This window comes from Podarcis gaigeae (assembly GCF_964106915.1).
Source record: "Podarcis gaigeae genome assembly, chromosome: 12".
NCBI classification, from domain to species: Eukaryota; Metazoa; Chordata; class Lepidosauria; order Squamata; family Lacertidae; genus Podarcis; species Podarcis gaigeae.
Window position 1 is genome coordinate 19,527,466 of NC_139688.1, and position 25,364 is coordinate 19,552,829.

At 41.9% G+C, this 25,364-nt stretch overlaps 2 protein-coding genes across 2 annotated transcripts in view; one reads left to right on the forward strand and one right to left on the reverse strand.

The window, feature by feature from the left end:
- Nucleotides 1–19,029, reverse strand: part of CCDC7 (coiled-coil domain containing 7) — a 139,935-nt gene extending 120,906 nt beyond the window's left edge. The window contains exons 1-10 of the mRNA XM_083704491.1: nucleotides 18,861–19,029; nucleotides 13,651–13,712; nucleotides 12,016–12,247; nucleotides 8,536–8,634; nucleotides 5,649–5,738; nucleotides 4,528–4,548; nucleotides 4,387–4,419; nucleotides 2,694–2,854; nucleotides 2,139–2,203; nucleotides 228–299 (exon numbers count right to left, since the gene is read on the reverse strand). Of these exons, the coding sequence (XP_083560617.1) occupies nucleotides 228–299; nucleotides 2,139–2,203; nucleotides 2,694–2,854; nucleotides 4,387–4,419; nucleotides 4,528–4,548; nucleotides 5,649–5,738; nucleotides 8,536–8,634; nucleotides 12,016–12,237 (763 nt within the window). The 5' untranslated portion in view covers nucleotides 12,238–12,247; nucleotides 13,651–13,712; nucleotides 18,861–19,029. The remainder of the gene's footprint in view (nucleotides 1–227; nucleotides 300–2,138; nucleotides 2,204–2,693; nucleotides 2,855–4,386; nucleotides 4,420–4,527; nucleotides 4,549–5,648; nucleotides 5,739–8,535; nucleotides 8,635–12,015; nucleotides 12,248–13,650; nucleotides 13,713–18,860) is intronic.
- The window catches only part of LOC310827983 (integrin beta-1-like), a 437,041-nt gene that overhangs the window by 163,020 nt on the left and 248,657 nt on the right, over nucleotides 1–25,364 (forward strand). The window lies entirely within an intron of this gene.

A 25,364-nucleotide genomic window follows, 5' to 3' on the forward strand; every position in this document is an offset into this window, starting at 1 on the left:
AAAGGGGTGCCACAAAACATGAAAGAAAAGGGGTCGCTTCATACACTTTTCATTCTGGTTCTTCCCACCATTTGTTCCAGCCCCAGACTGGCTTTTCCTGGTTCTAATTTCCCACCCCCAATGGTTCTGATTCTTCACTCCTCCACTGGGATATTAAAGTGGTTAATGTTGACCAGATGATGCCCTGAGATTTCAGCCACTGCCATTTCAAATTCTAAAGAACTTACGTTGGCCTGTATCATCTTGGAAAACTTGTACCATATTCATTACATCCTCAGTTGCATGTTTCATAGCAAGTTCTGAAACAAAACATTTTATTACTCAGTTTAAACTATTGTAGCAGTTCTTCAAATGTATATACAGTAATTCAATAGCAAATGTGAAATAAATAAATAAACTTGTAAAATAGAAAGCTTTTTCTTCTTATCCATCCTGGCTAAGTTTAAACCCTAAAACAAATCAATGAAATGATGGTGCCAACTGACCTTTCTCTGAAACAGTGTTACCAAATAGGCTATGATTTGGGAACAAAATAAAGAAGAAATGAGTAGTTATAATGTTCCTTTTTAAATTTCAAGCTACTTCTCATCAGCTCATGAAAAACTGACTTAGAAATAAGTCAATATTTATTTATTTATTTAAAAAAACTAATAAATAACCACCTATTTTCCAGGTTCAGAAGTTGCCCAGCCCAACTCCCTTGCACTCACCCCCTCCCTTGCGCCTACCCAGCTCTAAAACTCCCTAACCCCCAACACATACATCCTTCTCCTTAAACATCATTTATCCAACCAGGACAGCAACAGCAGTGCTCCAGCGACAGGAAGCAGGAAGGACTCCATTTTGTAACCCTTCAACATACAGAGACTGTACCAGAAATAATGACCCTAGTACACATTGAGAAACTAAGGGCCATCAGGACCTTTCTGGGAGCCTTTCTTTCTTGCTACCAAAAGAGGAGAAAAGGAAGAAATGTCTCTGATTTTCTCAGCCGACATGCAGTTTTTGCAGTTTTGTTTCAAATGGGATTGGTGCTGTAAAGATGGGTATACCGCCAAATCATAGTATCAGGGTGGTGTACATCAACAAAACAAAACAGCATTAAAGGCAATACAAATAATCATTAAAGCGAATGGCTAATCAGTTTAAACACGTGCAAAGGTCTGTCAGCATAAAAAGCTTTCAAGTCAAAACCATAGGTGCCTACCAAAGTGTTTTCCAGAGTATGGGCCTGACAGAACTAAATGCCTGATATCTAGCGAAGGCCAGCTGGGCCGCTGTAGCAGGAGGGACAACTAACAGTGCTCCTCTAGATGACAGTAGCCATTTATGAAACTTACTCCTAGTAAATCTCATTGACTCCAAGCCTCAACCAAATATTGTAGTTCCAAGTCTAGCAAAGTGGTTTTCTTTGCTTAATTTTGTTTTTAATACAAAGAATACATGCACACATATATATACTAGGTATGGGGGATAAATTCAATTCAGTTTGCATATAAAGCCAACAGACTAAGGAAGAGTAGCCAACTGACTGAGACCTTGTTGCATGCCTTCTCTCTGCACATAAGACAGTGCTATAACCCCACACACACCATGCGCAGTGCTTATCACTTTCAGGAAATGCAATACTGTATATTAATGAAAATAAAATACAATGTGCTTTATGTTATCTGAAATTGCTTGGAAATGTGTACATTATTCAAAACTGCTAAAAATGTGTTATATTAAGAGAAATTCAAGCAAAAATCATGGGGGGGAATTGTAAAGATTTTTAAAATACAAATATGCAAATTATTAAAGAAATGTGGAAAAACCAGGAGAAGCAAAACTGACAAATTCTTCCATCCCTAACATATGAAGAAATTACAAATATCATTATGAAAATAAGGAAACAAATTAATATAAATACAATAATTATTTAAAGAAAGCAGAGAGTTTCAAATAAATCAAGATTACACTCCATTTTTTAAAAGGCAAATTATATATTATTTTCCATGTCCCCAATTTCCTACCTTGTTAGCCTAGCTTCCTTCAGCCCCCTTATGACCTGTCCAGCATGCTCCACGACTTATTTCTCATACTCCATCCAAAACATATATTTTGCTTCCTTTGTCTCCATATTAAATCACAATCCTTACCTTCAATAATACGTTTTGGGTCTTTTGGAGCAGGAGCCACAGGGCTTAATGCTTTTTTCTTTTCACTGTCAAAATATGAAGTATTTGTCAAAATGTTAAATATTATAAATATTAAATCTAATTTTATAATCTGAAAGTCAGTTGTTGAAAAAAATAAAATTTCTAATTTTACATAATTAGGTTACATTTGGTAAAAAAAAATGCATTCTTATATTTACTAATAAAATCCACTATAATACTATATAGGAAATGGCTCATGCTTAATCTTTAGTGTTCTGGAAACAGACTCATAACAAGATATAATCAGCCAACCAAACAGCAAATATTTTGGGGTTTTTTTCAGAATTCTTCAGCCCCTCATACTGTTAAGTTAGACCTTTAAGGAGGTACAAAAATGGTGATAATGTGATAGTTTCTAGTCTTTCATGATTGTTAAGCAAACACCTTGATTGTGCTTCAGGAAATGGAAAGGTCTAATAAAATATTTTTCAATAATCCATATAACAAATCTATATTTTATCGCTATTAAACCTAACTATTTCACAGCACTCTTACTGTTTAGGAGCAGAAAGCTGGATAAGCTTGGGCAGTTCTTGAATACGGCCTTTCAAATCTTCAAGCTTTTGGATGCGGTTCCGTAATTTAGTAATGTTATTTGATATGTTTTTATCAGCTACTGGAATTTGCCAATCTGGAATCATTTCTTCCTCGCCTATCTGAAATATAGATATCAACATATTAGCACAATATATTATCCTATTAATTTAGGTTATTTGTTAACTGGGGGACCAGACCTGAGCTACGCAAGTCCTCAGAGGTACTGACCCCAGTACTGATAAAGTTAGAGCAGTGGTTTTCAACCCTGGAGTGCCTTGAATGATAGTAGTGCTGCTGGCAACACTAGCCTCTGTCCCTCTTTCCTTCCCTCCCTCCTCTGATGCCCTCTCATGTCTCTGCTTCCCAAAGGGTTGTGTGCTGTTTACTGTAGCAGCCCTGACTACAAGCTCCCCAGGCGAATGGTCCTCTGGGGCTGGTCAGGGGATGCTGGTTGCCAGGAGCTGAGGCAACCAGCACCCCCTGACCATCAAGCAGGTGAGGGAGCCCAGCCAGCCAGTCTGCCAGTCCTTGCTGTTGGGAATGGACAGACAAGTGCAAGGTCCCTGTGGGGAAGTGAGGAGGCATCTCTCTTTGGGGCATGGGGGCGTGGCAACAGCAGCTGCCCAGAGGACTCCCAAGGAGAGGGGAGAGGAGACTAAGGGAACACTCCAAAAGGGTGTTCAAAAAAGGACTAGAGGTTGCCAGCTCTGCAGGCAAGGGGTGACATAACTGGGCTCCTGAGCCTCACAGGGATGCCGCAGAAAGAATGTAGTTGGTCAAGGGAGCCATGGACTCAAAAAGGTTGAAAAACTCTGAATCAGTTGAGAACAATAACTCTCCTGAGTCCACCATCTTAGAAGATACCCCAATCAAAGTGGCTACAGGGTTAAAGCAACAGTTACACCCTTACTGGGCTCAGACCCATCAAGTTCAAACCCAGGACTACAGGAGCAGAGGCTCTTCTTTATAAGAAAATCAAAATCAGAAGCTCAGGTCTGCCTGGCCCTCATGAGGATAACATTCACTAAGCCCTACTCATGAGGAGGATGCCTCATTCCTCAAATGATCCAGCTCAAAGCCCTGATGACAGGTCAGGAAGAGGTGGATCAACTATAAAACTTCTCAATGGAAGCCTAACCCAGGCTAAAGCAACAAACAAATCTTGCTCTGCTCCCTGTGAAATCTTATCGAACAGCTCCCCTTCTATTCTGCATGTTCTTATCTTTGACTTGATGCACAGCTGCTGTTACAGCAGACTATTAAACCACATAGCAAAGGTTGCAGGAATGGGATAGGGGAGAGGCATCCCAAGCCCCAGCACTGCATGGAGTGCTTATGTAAAAGCTGAACATTTCTGTGTTGTTTTTTTCATATGTATAACAAGCAAACATATTTACAATGCTAATATTGTACTTGAGCACACTCAAGAGATGCATGCAACCTAAATAGCAATCACTAAATTAGCAAAGCTATTTAAACTTACATGGGAGTAAACTCCACTGAAATGGATGTTGTAAAGTTGGTCATAAATAAGCAGCAGCAATGCATATACAGAAATGCTTTTCACTGTAACAATGTTTTAAACTGCAACAATATATTCCACATATTTCCTATCAAAACTAATCAACCAACTTTCCAAATGTTAGTTTACCTCTTCCATCTCACGGACCTCCTTTTCAAACCACTTGAAGAAAAATAAATAAATAAAATTAGGCATTTACACATTACATTTTTTTTTAAAAAATACAACAGGTTTTAGAAATATTAATAAATGAATGAATGAATTTCTTACCTGAAGCAATGAGTCTAATATCTAAGAAAGAAAATTAAAATCACTAGGTGTTTCTGTTACAATTTAACACCAAAAAATTATCTTTGTACATATAACACAAGGTTTTCACAGTAAATAACTACCCTTTTCATACATGCATTTCATTCTGTGTAGAGGTGTACCTAGGCTCCCTTGCCCCCTTTACAAGGAGCTGCATTGGTGCCTCCCTCCCGGTCCGTTGTGTCCTTGGCAAGGAAATGTTGACCACACAGAGCAGTGGAGGAGTGGTCCAGGGAGCACAAAAGTGGGCCAGTGGGCTCCTAGCCACTCTGAGGCAGAGAGCCGCCATTTTGCACACACATCTCATGGCCTGTGCCCTTGGCAATGACCAATCTAGCCAACCCCTAGGTACACCACTGATTCTGTGATGACTTCAAGATCAAATGAGAACTTAAGTGCAGTACTATAATGAAGGGGGCAATTGAACTCTTTTGTGTAAGTTCCCCATCTGGGGCACTCTGAGACCACCTTGGGTTTTGAGAATTGCTGGGACCAGGGGATGGAACAGAGCTGACAATAACAAAATAACAAGTGATGATGAATTTTAATGCATCATCCTCAGTCATATCAGCTAATGTTCCTATTACAAGATTAGCTGGCTACTCTATTTTAATAAGCTTATTCTGTCCTTGCCATAAGGGTCATGCTTAAATGAAAAAGAGGGTATTTGTCTTATTCACAACAGAATATTCTGTTCATTCCATTCACTCTCAAGGGCTGATTAATGGCTGAAATATATGTGTTGTCTCATCTGCACTGGATATGGCATCAACCAGGGATTTCATCATGCATATGTAACCAATTCCTGCTTGTGAATGGTATGTACTAGGATCAACAGTGAGTTCACCTTAAGAGAGAGACTCTCTTTCTGTTTACCACAATAGCACTGTGTTCACATTGCTCAGGGAAGAGTCAAATTACACACATAGTATTGGGAAATGTGCTGAGTTCCAGATGCACTTGGTAAGAGAACAGGCTAAATATTATGTTAGAATAAGACAAAAACCTACCAAGTACAGAGAGAAAGCAAATCCAACAGCAAAATAAATTTATACTTATTGTTCATCTTTCATAGTACATACTTGTTTTTCTTCACGAAGTGCACAATCTAACTGGTTACTGAGTTGTGAACAACATATCAGGAAAGTAGTCATATCTTCATGTTCTTCCTTCTAGCAAAGGGGGAAAACATTTCTACAGCGTTTTCTGACTTTAATTTCTTTAAAATGTAATCTTTATTTGGTTAAAATACTTCTGAAACCCATACTTGCTTTGTTTCAATTCTTAATTTTTTAACATATTGAACCAGCTATTTTGCTTCAAATTAAATATTTGCATTTTCTGTAAAATGAAAGGAATGAGGCAATTACCATATTTTTTGCTCGATAACACGCACCTGACCATAACACGCACATAGTTTTTAGAGGAGGAAAACAAGAAAAAAAATTCTGAATGAAACAGTGGATGTATCATTTTTGTGCTTCATGTTGTGGCCACAGACATGTGATTTGACAGTGAGTTTGGGGTAGCCCAATGCAAAAATCCTGAGAATCCATGTGGATCCATGCTTTGTAACCACGTTTTTGCACCGTTGCAGCCCAAGGCAACAGTGGGTGCGTGGTTTTTTTGGTGCAGGCTGTAGCCATGGACATGTAATGTGATCTGATGGTGAATTTGGGGTGACCCAATGCAAAGATCCTGAGGATCCATGTGGATCCGTGCTTTGTAACCATGTTTTAAATGGGGAGGGAAGGAAAAACACAGAAGGGACAAGGAGCACAAGAGGGGTGTGCGGAGAAGCAGCTGGCTAAGAATGCAGGAGAGGGGTTTAACGGGAGGGAGGAAAGGAAGGCAAAAGTTTCCCCCCACCCACCCAAGCCAGCCCTCTCTCTCTCTCTCTCTCTCTCTCTCTCTCTCTCTCTCTCTTCCACCTGCATTTTCCGGCTGCCTGCGATGCTGGACGCAGCAGCAGTGGAGCACGGAGAGGAGGAGGTGGTGGCTGTCGGCTGCGCACCTAGCCGATGGAACCTGAGCCGAGTGGGCTGGAGTTTGAACAAACACAACAACCGAAAACAGTGGGCAGTAAGACCCTGGGGCAGAATGCAGGAAAGCAGCAACCTCCTCTCTTTAGCCTTCCCTCCTCCGCGATATGATTTTTGCCCCTGTACTTGGGCCAGCCGGCTCCAGGGACCACACATTCGCTCAATAACACGCACAGACATTTCCCCTTACTTTTTAGGAGAAAAAATGTGAGTGTTATAGAGAGAAAAATACGTTAGTTAGATTTCAATCCTATGGTCTACTTAGCAGCACGTTTCAGTGAAATGCAAGCAAACCAGGAAGGAAGTTATTCTCCTGTTCCCTAGGTCCTGTTGCCATTTGCATGATAAAACATAAATTTCCCTTGTCACTTTGTGGAATTCAAAGATTACTCTAGCTTTGGAGACAATCACTCTCATGTAAATTCTCCTACTAGGTAAAGGTAAAGGGACCCCTGACCATTAGGTCCAGTCATGGTTGACTCTGGGGTTGCGGCACTCATCTCGCTTTATTGGCCGAGGGAGCCGGCATACAGCTTCCTGGTCATGTGGCCAGCATGACTAAGCCGCTTCTGGCGAACCAGAGCAGCGCACAGAAACGCCGTTTACCTTCCCGCCAGAACGGTACCTATTTATCTACTTGCACTTTGACGTACTTTCGAACTGCTAGGTTGGCAGGAGCAGGGACCAAGCAACGGGAGATCATCCCATCGCGGGGATTCGAACGGCCAACCTTCTGATCGGCAAACCCTAGGCTCTCTGGTTTAACCCACAGCGCCACTTGCGTCCCTTATACTAAGCAAAGCTAATTGAGCTCCCTGGTATAAACAAACAAAGCAAGTTAAGAGAATGAAGTGGCATTCACTGAAAAACTAATAAAATGCATTATTGAGCCTATTACCGTATATGGCAGCATAAATAGTTATTCTCTGCCACCACTGCAACCTTACAGTATTTCTTCCCAAATCTGATAACCAAGAGACAGAATTCATTAAGTGATGGCCATGATGGCCAGACCTGCAACATTAAAGGTAAGAGGTGGATGCTGGCAGCAGGTCTGGCCATCATGGCCATCACGTACTGAATTAAAAAGAAATACGGTACTTCTTTTTCTCTGTCCTGAATCTTCTAATATTAAGCTTCATCAGATGACACTGGATTTTAGCATCAGATACTAGCACTAGAGAGGGATCAATATCATATAAACTTTTACATGTTTTTTTCCTAAATTAGAAAGCCCCTAAATTTTGTAATCTTTACTCATAGGGGAAATGTTCTAGCATCATGATCATTTTGGTTGCCCTTTCCTGAATCTAGTATTTGGGGAGAAATATTGTGGAAAATTGTGTAACATCTACTTTTTGAACAAAGTGCTGTTCAAATATTTAACACCATTGCATCGTTTAGAATGGGAGTGGAGTTCACAGGCCAGTGGTTTGCAGAACAAGTGACTAAAGTGGGTGGGGCTAGATGCAAACAAATTTGACTTGCTTTTGTTCAGTAAGCTACACTCACACAGAACTCAGAAGTTTGTATCTGCAGTCATAGGTTTCTATCCACCATCCTAATAAACAAGATGAATTGTCACAGTTCAAGGACAAATTCCAGCCAACCCCCAAAGAGGATGACACAGAGGACCAGTGAGGGGTGTGACCAAGGAAGAGGGCATGACCTGGGAAGAACAGTAAAGGCTGAAGAGAGGCTTGGAGGGACACATCTTGCTCCCAGATATGTCATTTCCCATCCTTGGTTTAGGACAAAAAAGGTATCACGGCATAATTGGAAGTCAACAGTTATCCATTCTTCAGCAACTATTTGTAAGAACTATTATATTTATATACTATTGTAAGACAGTATATCAATACAGTATACACAACTAGCATACACGAAACCTATTCAAAGAATATGTGAAATTATTCAATAAACATACAGGTACTGTAGGTTCCCCTGCTGCCGCCGCTGCCGCCGCCGCTGCCTCTTCTTCTTTCATTTCTTCATTTGCATACACACCTTCCATTGTCTGTACAAGCTGCAGAAAGTGCCAAATGATTTTTACCATCTCTCACTAGACATACCCCCTACTTGTATTATACTAGATGCCTGGTGCCAAAAGTCATTGTTTTACCTGATGATAAAGACAGTGGTATATTGTACAAATGTTTATGTTTCAGGCAGGTGGAATAGTTGCTGAATAATATTGTGTCATAAGTTAGTTTGGAACATGAAAAATAGTTTTATACTTCTTGGGATCTAACATCATTTGCTAACACTTTACAACAGTGGTGGGAACTAGATCCATCAGCCAGAACCAATTATCACCTTCCTATCCCCCTAGCCCAAGTATGATAGATAGGCAGGACTGCCCACCTTTCAATCATCTGACATCACAGTATCATCAGGCACCCCACAAAGTGCTTTGAAGCCCCCATCATTTCATTGTCTGGGCTTCAAAGCACTGTGCAGGGCTCCCTGCAAGAATCACCAAGGAGCTGATTGCCAGTGCTTGCAGGGAGCCCAATGCAGTGCTTTAAAGCCCTGTCAGCTGATGGGGGGGGGGAAGCTTCAAAGCACTCCTCAGGATTCTCTGTCCACACCGACAAACAGTTGGATCATGGGGAAATATTTTGAAAAAATGATAGCCATCTTCAAATAGCTAAAGGACTGTCAAATGGAGGATGGAGCAAGTTTGTTTTCTCCTGCTCCAGAGGCTAGGACCCAAACCAATGGATTCAAGTCACAAGAAAAAGGCTTCTGACTAAACATCAGGAAAAACTTTCTGACAGTAAGAGATGTTTGACAGTGGAACAGATTCCCGCAATAAGTGGTGGACTCTAGATGGCTATCTATTATGTATGATCAAATTGAGATTCCTGTATTGCAGAGGTTTGGACTAGATGACCCTTGGTGCACTTTCCAACTCTACAATTCTGTGATTCTATGATTCAGTTATCAGCTGATAGTACACAGCTCTCTGCAAGCACAGGTAATCAACCAAGCAAAGAGATACACAAGTACCGAGAGCAGGGATTTTCAAGCACCGCCAGTCAGCTGAATGGCAGTACCTGGAAACCCATTTGCCCCAGCCACTTTAACTGTTCCACATACAAAGTCATAGATGACTTCAGAAATAGGGCAGGTGGGTGTGGTTTGGCCAAAAGAGACTCATAGGTTAAAGGGCCTCACCAGCCTAAACAGGCATGTAGGCTGGAAGTTGCCCGCTACTGTTTTATAATATATCTGTCAGATATGCAGCACTTCCCTGCCATACAGAGGTAAGACAGTTGTTCCAGACAGCCTCTGTGGCACTGTGATTATATGCCTTTGACTATACAGTTAAGTAGGGTTTGGAATCATCTGTGGTCAATTTTGAGCATATTTTTCTTTGCAAGGACAGATAGGGACTTCCATATTTTTTTCAACTACAGGGCAGACAATAATCCTTTAGTAATGTCCAAATGGCAGTGGAAGACAGGAGTGCCTGGTGTGCTCTGGTCCATGGGGTCACGAAGAATCGGACACGACTAAACGACTAAACAACAAAATGTCCAAATCTATATCTATATCTTTCTCCCTTAGACTACCTGCAATGCTATATATTTCTAATATTAGCATAGCATAAAAGCAGAAACTCAAGGAATGTCTATTTTTAAAATCTTTCCAATGTTTGACAATAGTAGCTCGTTCCGGCACTCCCACCATGGAAAACAATGGATCCCACAATAGCGTATGCCAGCCGTGCAGTTAATTAAGGATAATCTGGGAGTAATTATCCTTGGAAACACCCCCCCCCCCAAGGTTGGGGTAGGAGAGCTTTCACTCGTGGATCATCCAATAACTGCCTCCCGCTCTCATGGAATGCGAGGGCAGGGACGCAGAATGTGTAGCACTGTACGTATTGGAAACTCTCCAATGCGGTCACCATGAGTGGAAGTACTTCTGTTTCTTTTAAGATGGATCTGAATTTGGACTTAAGAAACAGACATGTTCTGTATGAAGGAGAAAGATAACCCGCTAAATGAATCAGTGCCAAGGTTTTGATCTGGAGAGGACTCTTGCTATCGTAACTGGAACACTACATAAGTGAAGCTGGAGTGCTTTCAAGTTTTGGAGAGGGAAAATGAAGTTGTGGTGTACTTAGAAATGAGTTTTTGATTGATTGATTACAATATGAAAAGAAGAAGGTAAACAATAATTTCACACAGAAATTACAGGATATAAAATCCCTCTGCAAGTTAATGGATATGGATTTATTAAATACGAATGAAAGTCATCACACTAGTGACTGCTAAAACAAAGGTTTAAGATTGGCATTGTGGAATTTGGACTAATTAAGAGAACTGCAGCAGGACCAAGGATTAACATCAACTCCAGAACCAGAACATGGGAAGTAATCCAAAAATATTGAATTCAGAACTGATTAATTTACTTTTTTATTGTATTGTGATTTGGCATGATTTAGTATTGTATTAATGTGGCCTCCATTAGATTGTTATTAATGAAAATTAATAAAAATTAATTCAAATGACAACAGTAGCTCTAGCAACAACTGACAGATTAACTAATAATTGTGATACACACATTTATCTCTTTCCAAAAACAATTCAGAATTCTGGTATCAAAAACTTTGGCAAACAGCATGATTGGTTTATGAACTTAATCCGTTCTGAAAGTCCGTTCTTAAACTGAAACCGTTCTTACACCGAGGCGCGCTTTCCCTAATGAGGCCTCCTGCCACCGGTGCCCTTCCACTGGTCCGATTCCGTTCTTAGACTGAGTTAAAGTTCTCAAACCAGGACACTATTTCCGGTTTTGCAGAGTTTGTAAACCAAATCATTTGTAAACAGGACTGTTCTTAAACCAATGTACAACTGTATCAGCAAACTGTATATGTATAATAAAAATTATATAATAATTAATACAAATAAAAAAATTATACTAAAAATTATTTCAACAAAATAATTCACAGCAGAAACTAAGTTTTTTAATTCACTTATTTCTTTTCTGTAGATAAAAGCAGTGGTTAGGATCAGTTGTTTCTTTCCACGCTGAGAAGAACCATGATAATTTCATGGTAATTTCAAAAGAAGAAACTGATTCTAGGTTTTACAATTTTTATAATAGCTATTCTTCCTAGCCATGATACTAGCACCAAGTTTTTAGGATGCATATGATTTGGTATATTACCAGGAATAGATTGAGTTTTAATGAGCTGCTTAGCTTTTCAGGGTTCTGAACTCCTTGGTAGTTAATATTGTCCACTCAGATAGGAATTCCTATTAATTCTTGCAATTTAAATTATTTAGTTAAAGGAAACATTTGGATGGAGGAATTTAGGATGCAAACTATGTTGGCATACTGAATTCAACAGTCAAGATGGAATGAACATGCAAAAATTCAGTGATTGTCCTACCTCATTTAGATGAACAGTTATATTCTTAAGCACGTCCATTTCATCTAGTACTCTATCTTTATTTGTTGATGGAAGGGCTAAAGAGTACTGTGCAACAGATTCTGTTGGAGCTGAAGGCAATAAAAGCATATGCCCAGGTTCATAGCCCTGTTTACTTTTCCTCTTTTCATTAAATGAGGAATATAGCGGTTGATCCTTAATTCTCACTTTTGCTGGCTTCATTGTTCTTCTTCTGTTATTTTTTTAGGAAGAAATAAAACAATATTGGTTCATATAATTAAAAAATAAAATAGCAAAATAACACATTTTTTTAAAAAATAATATTTCATTTTTCATGTGAGCACTATAAGGACTTTCAGAACTATTGCACATATAAACTTATTTTCAGCTTCTGCCCTGTAATAGGTTTGCTTCTGTCCATTCAAAAATCCATGACATTATTTAATGGGCTTTTAAGCAGTCAGTTTCTGTGTCCTGGAAAGTAGGAGCTAGCTAAATTACTGGTTTCCTCTTTGCAGCCAGACCAAAAGCTGTTTTTTAAATAGGCGTTACAATTGCACTTATAAAATAATTTTTTTTTAAAAAAAGTTCCACCTATTTAGAGGACATTTTAATCCCATATCAACAGGACAAATTAAAGGCCATTGTAAGACCCTTCAGGAATAGGATTTATTAAAGGCCATGTAATGAATCCCATGGTCCCATAAATGAACAAATAGGAACTAATTACGGGAGTAGAAGCTATAAAAAGGAAACTTCAAATTATGGCACAATAGCCCTGAAAATGGTGGGCTAGCCATCCATATCTGACACTGAAATTGCAGTTGTGTTTTATAACACACACACGCACACACCCAAGTCTAATCTGGTGGGGTAATGGAAGGACAACTCAGAAAACATCAGAACTAGCTTGGTAAAATCATCACCTGAATTCAATTAAAAAACCAGATGAACAAAGATGGCAACTCCATATTAAACTGGTACTAAATTGAAGGAACTGTCACATTTACCCCTGACCCAAACCCAGATAACTCATCATCTGCTGATGGTCCAAACCTCCCAGAGCCAAGACTTAGGGAAACAGAGACCCCTATCCCTACAGCAACTACCCAGAAGACTCTAGTATCCAGGGAGAGAACTCAGCAGGTCTGTCTCCAGGGAATGCCTTAGAAAAATTCTCAGGCTGGGTCCCTACCTTGCTGGCAGCAGAGGAGCCCCAGCCATTTGATTGATTGATTGATTGATTGATTGATTAACTTTTTATATAGGGCAGTTCACAACATAAAAATACAAAATGAGAACACAAACTACATAATAAAACAAAAACAAATAACAAACAAATAACCCCTCTCCCACAAACACGTTTAAAAGGCCATAAAATGCTTGGGGATAACATAACTTTGATACCTATATTGGAGGGATTGAACTAGATGAGCCTTGAGTTTACCTCCAACTCTATGATTCTTCCATTCTGTTCAAGCTGGAGATGGAGGTGGCACAAGAGTAAATCTTGTCCTAGTTATCTTTTTTCATAATGGACAAAAGGAGGCTACTGCTCAAATTCTGTTCAGTGACCCTTCTTCTCAAATTATATATGTTTGTATGTTCCCCGATATTCTGTTTGACTCAATGTACCTGCATCAGAAGAGTTCTGTTCAGTGTTTCAGTGGCTTCTCAGGTGATCTAATGTTCCTAAACTGATAAGGGAATAGAAGCAGAAAGAATTTAATAAGAAAATCTGGTATCGAAAATGGGGTGATGGGGGGCACTTTAGAGAAGGAAAATTTGTGCATGTGTCTGTTAATCACTTTAAAGTAGCATGGCAAGCAGCAATTTTTCAGCCTGCTATTTATTTATTTATTTATTTATTTATACATACATACATACATACATACATACACACCCCACTCATCTGGCTGGGTTTCCCAGGTAAGTAATATGTTACTCCTTCGTTTGAAAGAACAAAGAATGGTGGGACATTATTATATTATTATTATTTTACATTCATTCATTCATTCATTCATTTAGTATATCACCCTTCCTCCATAGATCTAAGTACCCTCAAGCTGTGTACCCACTGCTTCAGAGGGAGCATAAGAGCAGACAACCTCCCATTCAACCAGTCTAGGGAACTGCCCCCTAACAGTCTCTCAGTTTTATCTGGATTGAGCTTCAGTTTGTTGGCTCTCATCCAGTCCACTACCAAGGCAGGACAATGGTCCAGAACATCCACTGCCACACCTGCAAATGTAAAGGAGAAGCAGAGTTGTGCATCATCAGCATATTGCTAACAGCATACTCCCACCTGCCCAGATAACCTCACTCAGCCATTTAATGTAGATGTTAAACAGCATATGGGAAAAAATTGAACCCTGAGGTACCCCACATTGAAGGCTCCATAGGGCTGAAGAACACTCCCCAACCATAACCCTCAGGAAGTGTCCATTGAAGTAGGACTGGAACCACCGCAAAACAGTGCCATTCACCTAACTTGGACAGTCACTCCAGAAGAATACCATGGTCAATGGTATCGAAAGCCGCAGAGGTGAGGAGAATTAACAGGGACACATTTCCCATCCCTCTCCCAACGGAGGTTATCATACAGGGCAACCAAAGCAGTTTCTGTGCCCAAACTGGACCTAAACCCCAACTGAGTGCCTGCATCTGGTCCACAACCCATGCTCATGAACCTTGCCCAAGAAGGGGAGATTAACAACGGGCCAGTAATTAGTTAGATTTTCTGAATCTAAGGAGGGTTTCTTGAGGAGTGGATTCACCACTGCCTCCTTCAAGCAGACAGGGACCACCCCCTGCATCCTGTGACACCCCACAACACAATTGCCAGGGTATAGTCACCTGATGCCACCCTCCAAGACCAGCTCCACAGATAGGAGTGGAACCACTGCAAAACACTGCCTTCCAAATCCACAAGGTGGTCCAGCAAATTATGATGGCTGATGACTTCAAAAGCCAATGAGAGGCTGAGTTAAAGCAACAGAGTCACACTTTGCATCCATCTTCGAATAAAGGTGATCCATCAGGGCGATCAAGGCTGATTCAGTTCCAAAACCAGTCCTAAACCCAGATTGACATGGATCTAAAGAGCACCTTCAGCTGAACCACCACCCTCTTATGCATCTTTCCCAAAAAGGGAACACTAGCAACTGTACAGTAGTTCACAATCTCTGCATGTAGGGAGAGTTCTTTCAGGAGTGAACACACCACCATATTCTTAAGGGTACTAAGTACCAAGGGCAGCCCATACCATTTTGCCACCTGAGAATACGCTACTCCCTGCCTCCCATGCCACTGCGCCCACCCCTCCACTTCCACCACCACCACAACTCAGTTAGAGCAGGGGCACTCTGGGAGGTGTTGCTGCTTGTCTTCCCTGCCCCCCCAGGGGGGGAGATGAACAACAATGTCAAAATGGAATGTTCCTGTTGCCAGTGACAGTATAACATTCCTGCAGTATAACATTCCTGGATATATAACATTCCTGGATGCACCCAGCCCCAAAGTAATAAGAGTGAAGAATGAAAGGTGTGCTCCTGACCTAACTCAGTCAGGAATGTGGGTTTGGTGAACAAGTTGAGGGTTAGTGACATGTAGAAAGGACAAGATGGTGAAGTCATTTAAGCAGGCTGGAAGGTTCTAATTAGTGAAGGGGCTTGTGACAGGACCAGTGATATGATTTGGCCCCCTAGGCCAGGGTCAGCAACTTTTTTCAGCTATGGGGAGGTCCACCGTCCCTCAGGCCATGTGGTGGGCTGGACTATATTTGAGGGGGATGAATGAATTCGTATGCCCCACAAATAACCCAGAGATGCATTTTAAATAAAAGCAGAGATGCATTTTAAATAAAAGCAGAGACGCATTTTAAATAAAAACAAGCTGATTCCTGGACTGTCTGCGGGCCGGATTGAGAAGGCAATTGGGCTGCATCCAGCCCACGAGCCTTAGGCTGTCTACCCCTACCCTAGACTGAAATATTATACAGGGTGAGTCCTTTCAAAGAGGCCCCATGGATACAGAGCACACATGTTCCACAGGGCCTCTTTTAAAAAACTCACCCTGTATAACATATACAAAAATAACACAGGAGAAAAGTATTTTTAGCCCTTTCTCCTTGTACCATTCTCTACTGAATGCACTCATTTATTTTCAACCCACTAAAGAAAATATACATCCCTACCTTCTTCCTAGCTCTGTAAAACAATCCAAAACTACAGGAAACTGGCCTAACTTAAGCCAGGGTAATTTACCTCTATTCCAAACTCTTGCAGGAATTTATGTATAGGTTGGGGGGGGTTGCCCCTCCAGCAGATATCATGCACATGCAGCCCACTACCAAAACCAGCACAATCGCTTTAGTGACATTTGTGATTTGTCCCCACAAAATACCCCATGACAGTTTCTTCCTATCTATTCAAGGGACCTTTGCTGAACGATACCAAATGTAACAATTCACTGATAAATGTATCTATGTACTGGCTCACTATGGGACGCGGGTGGCGCTGTGGGTAAAACCTCAGCGCCTAGGACTTCCTGATCGCATGGTCGGCGGTTCGAATCCCCGCGGCGGGGTGCGCTCCCGTCGTTCGGTCCCAGCGCCTGCCAACCTAGCAGTTCAAAAGCACCCTCAGGTGCAAGTAGATAAATAAGGACCGCTTACCAGCGAGAAGGTAAACGGCGTTCCGTGTGCTGCGCTGGCTCGCCAGATGCAGCTTGTCACGCTGGCCATGTGACCCGGAAGTGTCTGCGGACAGCGCTGGCTCCTGGCCTATAGAGTGAGATGAGCGCACAACCCTAGAGTCTGGCAAGACTGGCCCGTACGGGCAGGGGTACTTTACCTTTACCTTACTGGCTCACTGGAAAACTTCAGAAATTCATATAGACATGTGAGCTCAGCTACTCAGAAGCCCCTCTGCTGAGTGATAATTCCTGGCATCCTGGTACCTGAGTGCCAGACAGTTAGCCATTCCAGAAATAACAAACCCAGATGAAGACAAAAGGGTGCGATTAACTTGGCAGGGAAACAGGGAAATGTAAGTATCTTTTTTGTTACACTTGATGGGTGTTTGGTGGAAGGCAAGGTGAACCATGGGGCAGGGTCCGGGATGCTCAGATTACTGCCACCAGACTTCCCCTTTCATGATGTAACTGTGATGTATGAGTGATGTAGTTGGGGGGGTGTAACAAGGAGATTAGCAGCTAATAAAAGTTTGGGGGCTCTTTTGTTTGGGGCTTCCATCTTGTTCCACCTTGTGGCAGGTGGGAATCCTGTCACGACACTCTTCAATAAAGACCAAGCCTACTGGCTGCTGTTTTGCTCTGGTATTCCTGGCTGGTGTCTTTGTTTTTTTGTCCAAGGGAGCCCTCAGATTTCTCCATTAACAAAACTGTGTTTAGCAATGGGGCTACTGCCAGCTGAGCCAGACTGAACCTAAGGGAAAAGAAATGTTTAAAATCGGGTCTGACTTATACCATCCTACCTTCTGCTGGGTTGCTAGGTGAACAGCTTTTGGAATGGGGTAAGCATATTAATTTATAAAACCGCACCACTATATAAGAATGTCCTGTATAAATTCTAGGTTCCTTCTGTACCTTGTTATGTTAAAAGATTTGCAGAAATTGAAAGACAGAGTGGCCTTTTTCAAAGCCCAGTTAAAAACTGTTTAAGAAGATTCAGAAAAAGGTGAGATATGTAAGGTATAATAATAGAAAACCGAGGGACCCCAGAGCAGCACATAGGACAAGATTGTTCCATCTGGAAGCAGAAATGTTTACACTGACTGAACCATTATAATAATATCATGTTGAATTCCCAACCCTTAGCTTTTACATAATTTTATTTGTATTTGTGTAAAATGATTCCGTTTTCATATTTTATTTAGATATTTGTTTAAAAGTAGAAAAACATGTTTAAAGGGTAGAATGTCCCTACCGAGGTTATTCAGTTTGTGTTGTATATTGTTTCATTTGTGTCTGAGTTCACTTCCACTGATGTTATATTACTTTCATACTATGAAAGCTGTGGGGTTTTTTTTTACTAAGCACCATTTGCGAGAAACAAATAAATCTTAGATCTGAGTTCTTACCTTGGCTCCTTACATCACCAAAAGAGGCTCCCCAACCCAAATGACAATGATCTTTAAAAAATAATTTACCTATCTATCTATATACTGCTACATCATTAGCAGCTTTTAGTTTAGTTTAAATTGAAAAGGAGTTTAAATTGAAAAGGCTGGCAGGCAGGGAAATGCTGGAACTCGGAACAAAGTCCAGATGTCCACTAAAAGTTGGGCAAAGAAAGGCACAAGCTCCTTCCGTCTAACCTACCTCACAGGGTTGCTGTGAGGAGATGGCGAGGAAGAACAGGGAACTCACATCCCTGAGCTTCTTGGTGATATAAAAGTGCAATACCCTTAATGTGAGATAATGAGGTTGTCCATAAGAGATTGCACCCTAATGTTTTAATGTTGTATCTTAATCTTTTAAATTGTATTTTAATCAACTTGTTTTTATTATTGGTTGTTAGCCGCCCTGAGCCCGGTCTTGGCTGGGGAGGGCGGGGTATAAATAAAAATGTATTAATTATTATTATTATTATTATTATTATTATTATTATTATTATTATTATTATTATTATTATTATAGTTTAAGGAGCTTCCCGAGGAGGGGGGAGACTCTAGCTGTGAATGGTTGTTGTTGTTTGGGTCACGCCCCACTTCCCACCCCCAGAAAAAGGCGTAAGGCAAAGCTGCTCTCTGGAGACGCCCCAATATATGGAAACCGAGCTCTTGTGGTTGTTACTGTTCTTCGCCTCCCTTTCAGAGACCCACCTAGGCGAAGGCCGAGCTGCCCGTCCTCAATCACTGGTTTCCTAAAGACGTTCAGCTACCCAGGCACCTCATCATCTCCCCCATCCGCTCTTTTCCTCCCTCCCGCCCACGTTTCTGGCTTCTTGCTGCTGCTCTTCCGAGGAATGAGTCGTCGTCGTCGGAAGGAGGGGGGCGCGCGAGAGAGAGCTCCCCCCCTCCCACTCGGCGTCGTCAACTGCCATTTCTTTTTCAAATGGGCCGCGAGTTCTCCTCAGGAGGGCGCGAGACAGGGCGGTTGGTGGCGCGCGCGCTGTGAGAGGTTCTCTCGCTTGCTTGGCTCGCTCCCGCCCGCCCCGTTGCCGCCGTGCCCGTCACACACCCGCCCTAGACACCGGTTAATGATGAGTCCCACTCTCTTGCCCCCCCCCAAAAAAAATTAAAGGGAAAAAACACTGTGTATATTTCCAAAATATAAGATTAAAAAAAAACAAATAAAATAAAACCTACATACAGCAACAGTGTTTTGTGTTGTGTAGGCTCCTATTTGTTATGTGTAAATTGCTATAGATATCTATTCAACAAACAAAAACAGCGGCAATTTGTTGTTGACAAAGGACAGCTGGACATATAAAGGGCCCCATTACCTTCAGTACCATCAAACCTAAATCTGGCCCTGGTGATGAGGGTTCGCTTCCTCTTAAGCAACCCTCCCCAGACACAAGATTCAAAAGAAAACGCAGTAGGGGAGTAGCATGTTCATTAGGAGACTGACTAAAAAAATCACCAAGGAAATTAGCAAGCTTCCAAGTTCAACTCTTCATCGAAGAGTGGTGAAGATGGAAAGAGAAGGATGTTCCTATACAGTACAACCTCCCAGCAACGTCCTTTTTCTCCTCTGCACATTTTTCCTCCATTTGCTTACCATCTAACCTGACGAAGAATGTTGTTGAACTGGAAGGCTTGCTCATTTCTTTGGGAGCTTTTTATTTGGCCCCGATAAAACCTTTGGATTCCCTCCCCCCCCCCCAGACCTGCAGGGCTACCTGAAATGTTTATATGTTTGCTATTTGCTCCATCTCCCAACTGCAGCCAGTGAGGCTTTTATTTACCGTATTTAGAATATTTGTATCCCACTTCATAGCCCCAACAGGCTCTCAAAAAGCTTCTGAAAGATTCTTAGCAATAAATAAAACCCACTAGTCAAGTCTGACTTCTTCCCTTCCCCCCAAGTCTAAGAAAGGGAGACAAGGATCACACAAATAATAACCGGAAGTTCTCATCAATTTACCTTCAGTTTGGATTGTGTCTTATTCAGAAGTTAATAATTGCTGAGTTTAAGAAGGCTTTCAACGAAATGAGCCTAAAACTGCAGCTTTAGCGTGCCCATCCCATGGGTTATATGGTGTTGAATAACAGCACACAATCAGCACCACAGTTGAATCACCCAAATAAAATACATACCAAATAAAATTATCAACATTGTGCCTATCTAATTATTTAAAATATAGGTATATATTAGGAGCTGCTGCCACCCAAAACCAAACCTTTCAAACATGTATCCTAGTGTTTATATTAGAAACATAAAATGATACCATTTTACAAATACATACATAAGCAGTCTTTGGGCAACTGCTTGGGTTGCAATCTTTTTTCTTGACACAATGTTCTCTGCCTTTAACAGCTGGAGATCAACAAGTACATGAAGATACATGAAGATACAGTGATGAATTTCCCATTTCATGCAGCTGTTAAATGCTGCTGATGTGTTGGAGCAGGGTCAAAGTGCTACTGCTTCTTTCACAGCAAAGACAATTATGTAATTAGAGGCACCAGTTGCCAGTTCTCTGTGTTCCAAATAATTTTGTTCTCAGAAGCCGTCAAATAAGCCAAGCCTAGGAAAAGGTAACAGGCATAGCTAACATGTTAACCTAACTTCTATTATGAAAAACAAAAACAAAAATCTCTTTATAATGTCCAGTCGAAAGCTCACAAAACAGTGAGCAAGCCAGAACTTCTCGTCAGGTTGAATGTTAAGTGGAGAGCGTGTGTGAGAGGGAAAATCTGACTAGGTATTGAATATATAATCCCTGTATTGGCCAAAAGTTTATTTTTCTTGCATTGTTTCAAAGAGCCATGTCATCAAGAGCGCCCACACTTCAGATTTTCCACTATGTCACTATTAAAAGAACAGCATCTCTGTCAGGAAAAAACAGTGACAACCCTGCTGACCACAGACACAGCTCACATTGAGATGTGCTCACATTGGAGGAAGAATGCCACAGCTCCCTTCAACTGGGGTAGCATTTCAAAGTACAAATTGCAGAGCTTCTAATACAGAATTGGTGCATATCAGGAAGCTATCAAAGGCACTAAGGGCAAAGGGTGAAAACTTTAATGGCAGGGTGTGTGATAGATCCTTTGGGGTTAGGTAGATTTGAGGCATTGCATGGGGGACACTTTGATAAGTTATTTGAATAAGGAACTGAATAATGGGGAGCAACAGATTTATCTGGGTAGGTAAGAGATGCTCCATAGGAGCTCAGAAGTGAGAAGAAACCCTTGAGTAACTCAGGCATGGAACTGAAAGGGCACAATGCCAATATAAAAATACACTAACAAAAGATAAGAAAAAAGAACATGAAATTGCAATGAGTTCCAAAATGATAGTTCTGAGTGAATAGGCATTAAAATGCCAAAAGCAGTTTAGTGTAAGTGTAAGGTGAAACTTACCGGGGTGGGGGGCCATGAAATCCTAACTTGATTGCACTTGGAATGCTGTGTACTTCTGCTCATCACACCTAAAAAAAATGATTTTGTAGAGCTGGAAAAAGATAGAACCAACATTATCAGTGGTCTGGAAAAACTATTTACTTACTTACTTACTTAAAGGTAAAGGTAAAGGTACCCCTGCCCGTACGGGCCAGTCTTGACAGACTCTGGGGTTGTGCGCCCATCTCACTTTAAGAGGCCAGGGGCCAGCGCTGTCCGGAGACACTTCCGGGTCACGTGGCCAGCGTGACATCGCTGCTCTGGCGAGCCAGAGCCGCACACGGAAACGCCGTTTACCTTCCCGCTGGTAAGCGGTCCCTATTTATCTACTTGCACCCGGAGCTGCTTTCAAACTGCTAGGTTGGCAGGCGCTGGGACCGAGCAGCGGGAGCGCACCCCGCCGCAGGGATTCGAACCGCCGACCTTTCGATCGGCAAGTCCTAGGTGCTGAGGCTTTAACCCACAGCGCCACCTGCGTCCCACTTACTTACTTACACCTTTATAAAACATTTACATTTTTAAAAAAAAACACTCTAAACAATATATACCACGTTTCTGTCAAGACACCCAGGGCAATTTAAAGTTTAAATTATTAACACAAAAATAGGAACATAAGAAGCTGCTTATATGCAGTAGGATCAGTGGTCTAGCTAGGGTTTCAGACAGGAAACTCAGTTCTACCCAAGATCTCCTCCATGCAAAGCAGATGCTCTACTACTAAGCCACATCCCTTCCCCAAACAGTACAGTACAAAATATTATCAGGGCAACTTCAAAAGCTGGTCAAAAGCAGCTCCCTGAACAAGGGTTTCCTAGCTTCTGCCTTTGTGTACGGCACACAGATTCCTAAGTACAATGGTACCTCAGGTTACATACGCTTCAGGTTACATACGCTTCAGGTTACAGACTCTGCTAACCCAGAAATAGTACCTCAGGTTAAGAACGTTGCTTCAGGATGAGAACAGAAATTGTGCTTCGGCGGCACAGCAGCATCGGGAGGCCCCATTAGCTAAAGTGGCGCTTCAGGTTTAGAACAGTTGCAGTTTAAGAACGGACCTCCGGAACGAATTAAGTACTTAACTTGAGGTACCACTGTAGTCCCAGGGAAGGTGGAGGCAGGGCTATCCTGCAGGGATGCCAACTTGAATAAAATATGGGGGGGGCAGGAATTGCTCCACATAATCGATCACAAGGAGTGGTGCAATAACACCATTTGTGTGCCCCTAGGAGTTGGCTCCTATGCTACCCCGACAGTTCCCTTGCTGGTCCCTTCAGGAGATGGTGGTTATGTGCCTGAGCTGCTTCTCTTTTGCCTTCCCCCTTATCAGTCACAGCTCTGAGTTCACTCATTGGTTTAAAACACTGACAGGTGGGAGCAGCCAGGCTGGCTTATTTCACATCAATTACTTAGAATAAACCAACCCAGACAAACACTAATAACTTATTAGCACGGCATTTTACAAGCCATACTGCCATAGCACAAAACAGTCAGATACTTTTAAATCACTTACTACCCTGTTTATCAAGGCTTTTTGTGTGTGCTAAACAGGGCTTGTAAGCTTATCATTGTTCTTTGTGATGGCATCTTAAGGATTCCAAGATGGTATCAGCTACATAATTACTGGGTTATTCGTGTCTGATACAGTCATTAACTTTCTGGGTATTCATGAGGTGAAATAATTACAAAAGACTGGGCCGCCTCCCTTAAGAAAGCATGAAGTCCTTACGTGTTAACAAACCAATAATGCAAGTAGAGCCCTATGTGCCATTATTGACATCAGGTCCAAGTAGATAATAACCACATATTTTTCAGGCAGGGCTGGTGAAATGCCCTTCAGAGTCAAGGGAGGGCCTACAGGATTTCGGATACGCAGGAATTCCAAAGAAAGATGCCTAAACCACCGGATTGCTCAGGTCTAATGATTTATTAAAGAAGGGTACAAACTTACAGCAAAGGTCCGACGGTTCCCTCCTTGCCCCTGCTCACAGCACTCTGTGGGATGGACGCAGTGAGAAAATGGCTTGTCCACACCCAAGTAAAGATATACGCAATCTCTATAGGCCCAGGTAGGCTATGACACATGGGAACACAGGTGGCTGTTATTAACCATTATCTCCTCCTCTAGCCATGCCTGGAACCTGTGGATACCTTAAAGCATATGAAACACTCATGAGCTCAGCACTACAGCTGCTACCAGTTAGGCAGGGGTCATCTTGACCATCAATATGCTGCAAGTAGAGCTTCCAGACCAGCTTATTCTGTGAACCGCCCTGAGACCTGCAGATACAGGTAGGGCTGCCATACGTCTGGATTTTCCCAGACATTACTGGGATTTCAAAGGCGGAATTGACATCTGGGCGGAATTTCCAAAAGATGGCACTTTGTCCTGGATCTTAGGCAAGTCAATTGAAAAATTGTTGGTTTTTTGGCATTTTTGTAAAAAAATAGAAAGAAGTGCAACTTTGGGGGTGTCCTGCTTTTTACTTTTTGAAATATGGCAACCCTAGGTATAGGGTTTGGGGACGTGGGTGGCACTGTGGTCTAAACCACAGAGCCTAAGGCTTACCGATCAGAAGGTCAGCGGTTCAAATCCCTGTGATGGGGTGAGCTTCCGTTGTTCAGTCCCTGCTCCTGCCAACCTAGCAGTTCAAAAGCACGTCAAAGTGCAAGTTGATAAATAGGTACAGCTCCGGTGGGAAGGTAAACGGTGTTTCCGTGCGCTGCTCTGGTTCGCCAGAAGCGGCTTAGTCATGCTGGCCATGACCCGGAAGCTGTACGCCAGCTCCCTCGGCCAGTAAAGCGAGATGAGCGTTGCAACCCCAGAGTCGTCCGCGACTGGACCTAATGGTCAGCGGTCCCTTTACCTTTAGGTATAGGGTTTAATAAATAAACAGCTCACCTTCTGGGTCAAACAGCCGGCCAATCCATCCAAATAACCCCAGTTGGCAGGATCCAAAGCATAGCTGTCAACTTTTCCCTTTTCTTGTGAGGAATCCTATTCAGAATAAAGGAATTTCCCTTTTAAAAAAGGGAAACGTTGACAGCTATGATCCACAGGGACAGCAGATCAGGCCTCCAAGGAATGCATCACCCACCCACTGCTGCTGGTGCTGCTGAAGTGGCAGCGATGGCTGCAGTGCACTCCTTGGAGGCTGGATCTTTCGCCACCTTGGCATGACCCGCCATGCCACCTCTATAGGAGCCTCTTGGTGAACAGGAATCTCTGTTGTTCTCCTCTTTCCCTCCCTTTCCCAACGTAGATCTTTCTCTCCCCTTGTTCTCAGTGGAGATCTTCACTCCTCTATTCTTCCCTGGTGGAAGGAGGGTACCATTTGGTGGTTTACCTCAGGTGCCAAAATGTCTTGGGCCAGGTCTGCCTTCAGGTACCAATGGCTATTAAAATTTTATAGGAAAATCCAACGTGAAGAAGAAAAAGTGGCACAGAATACACAGAACCCCTTCCCATTGCTTTCTGAGATTTATTCAGTAAGGTCAACTGAATAATTTTGAATGCTTTTGGGTAACCATTCTTATATTACATATAAGAATTATATTCAAAGGTATTACAATTTTGGTCGGTGAAGTCATGCATGTTGAATGCTTTGGGGCAGAACTACACAATCTACATTATAATTTATTTATACAGTATAAGGCCCTGTTCAGTAAGATCACAGCCTTCCTTAGAAAGTTTTTTAAAATATTTTATTTCTTGTACATCGCTTAGAGGTATTTGTAAATATATAAATATGAATGCAG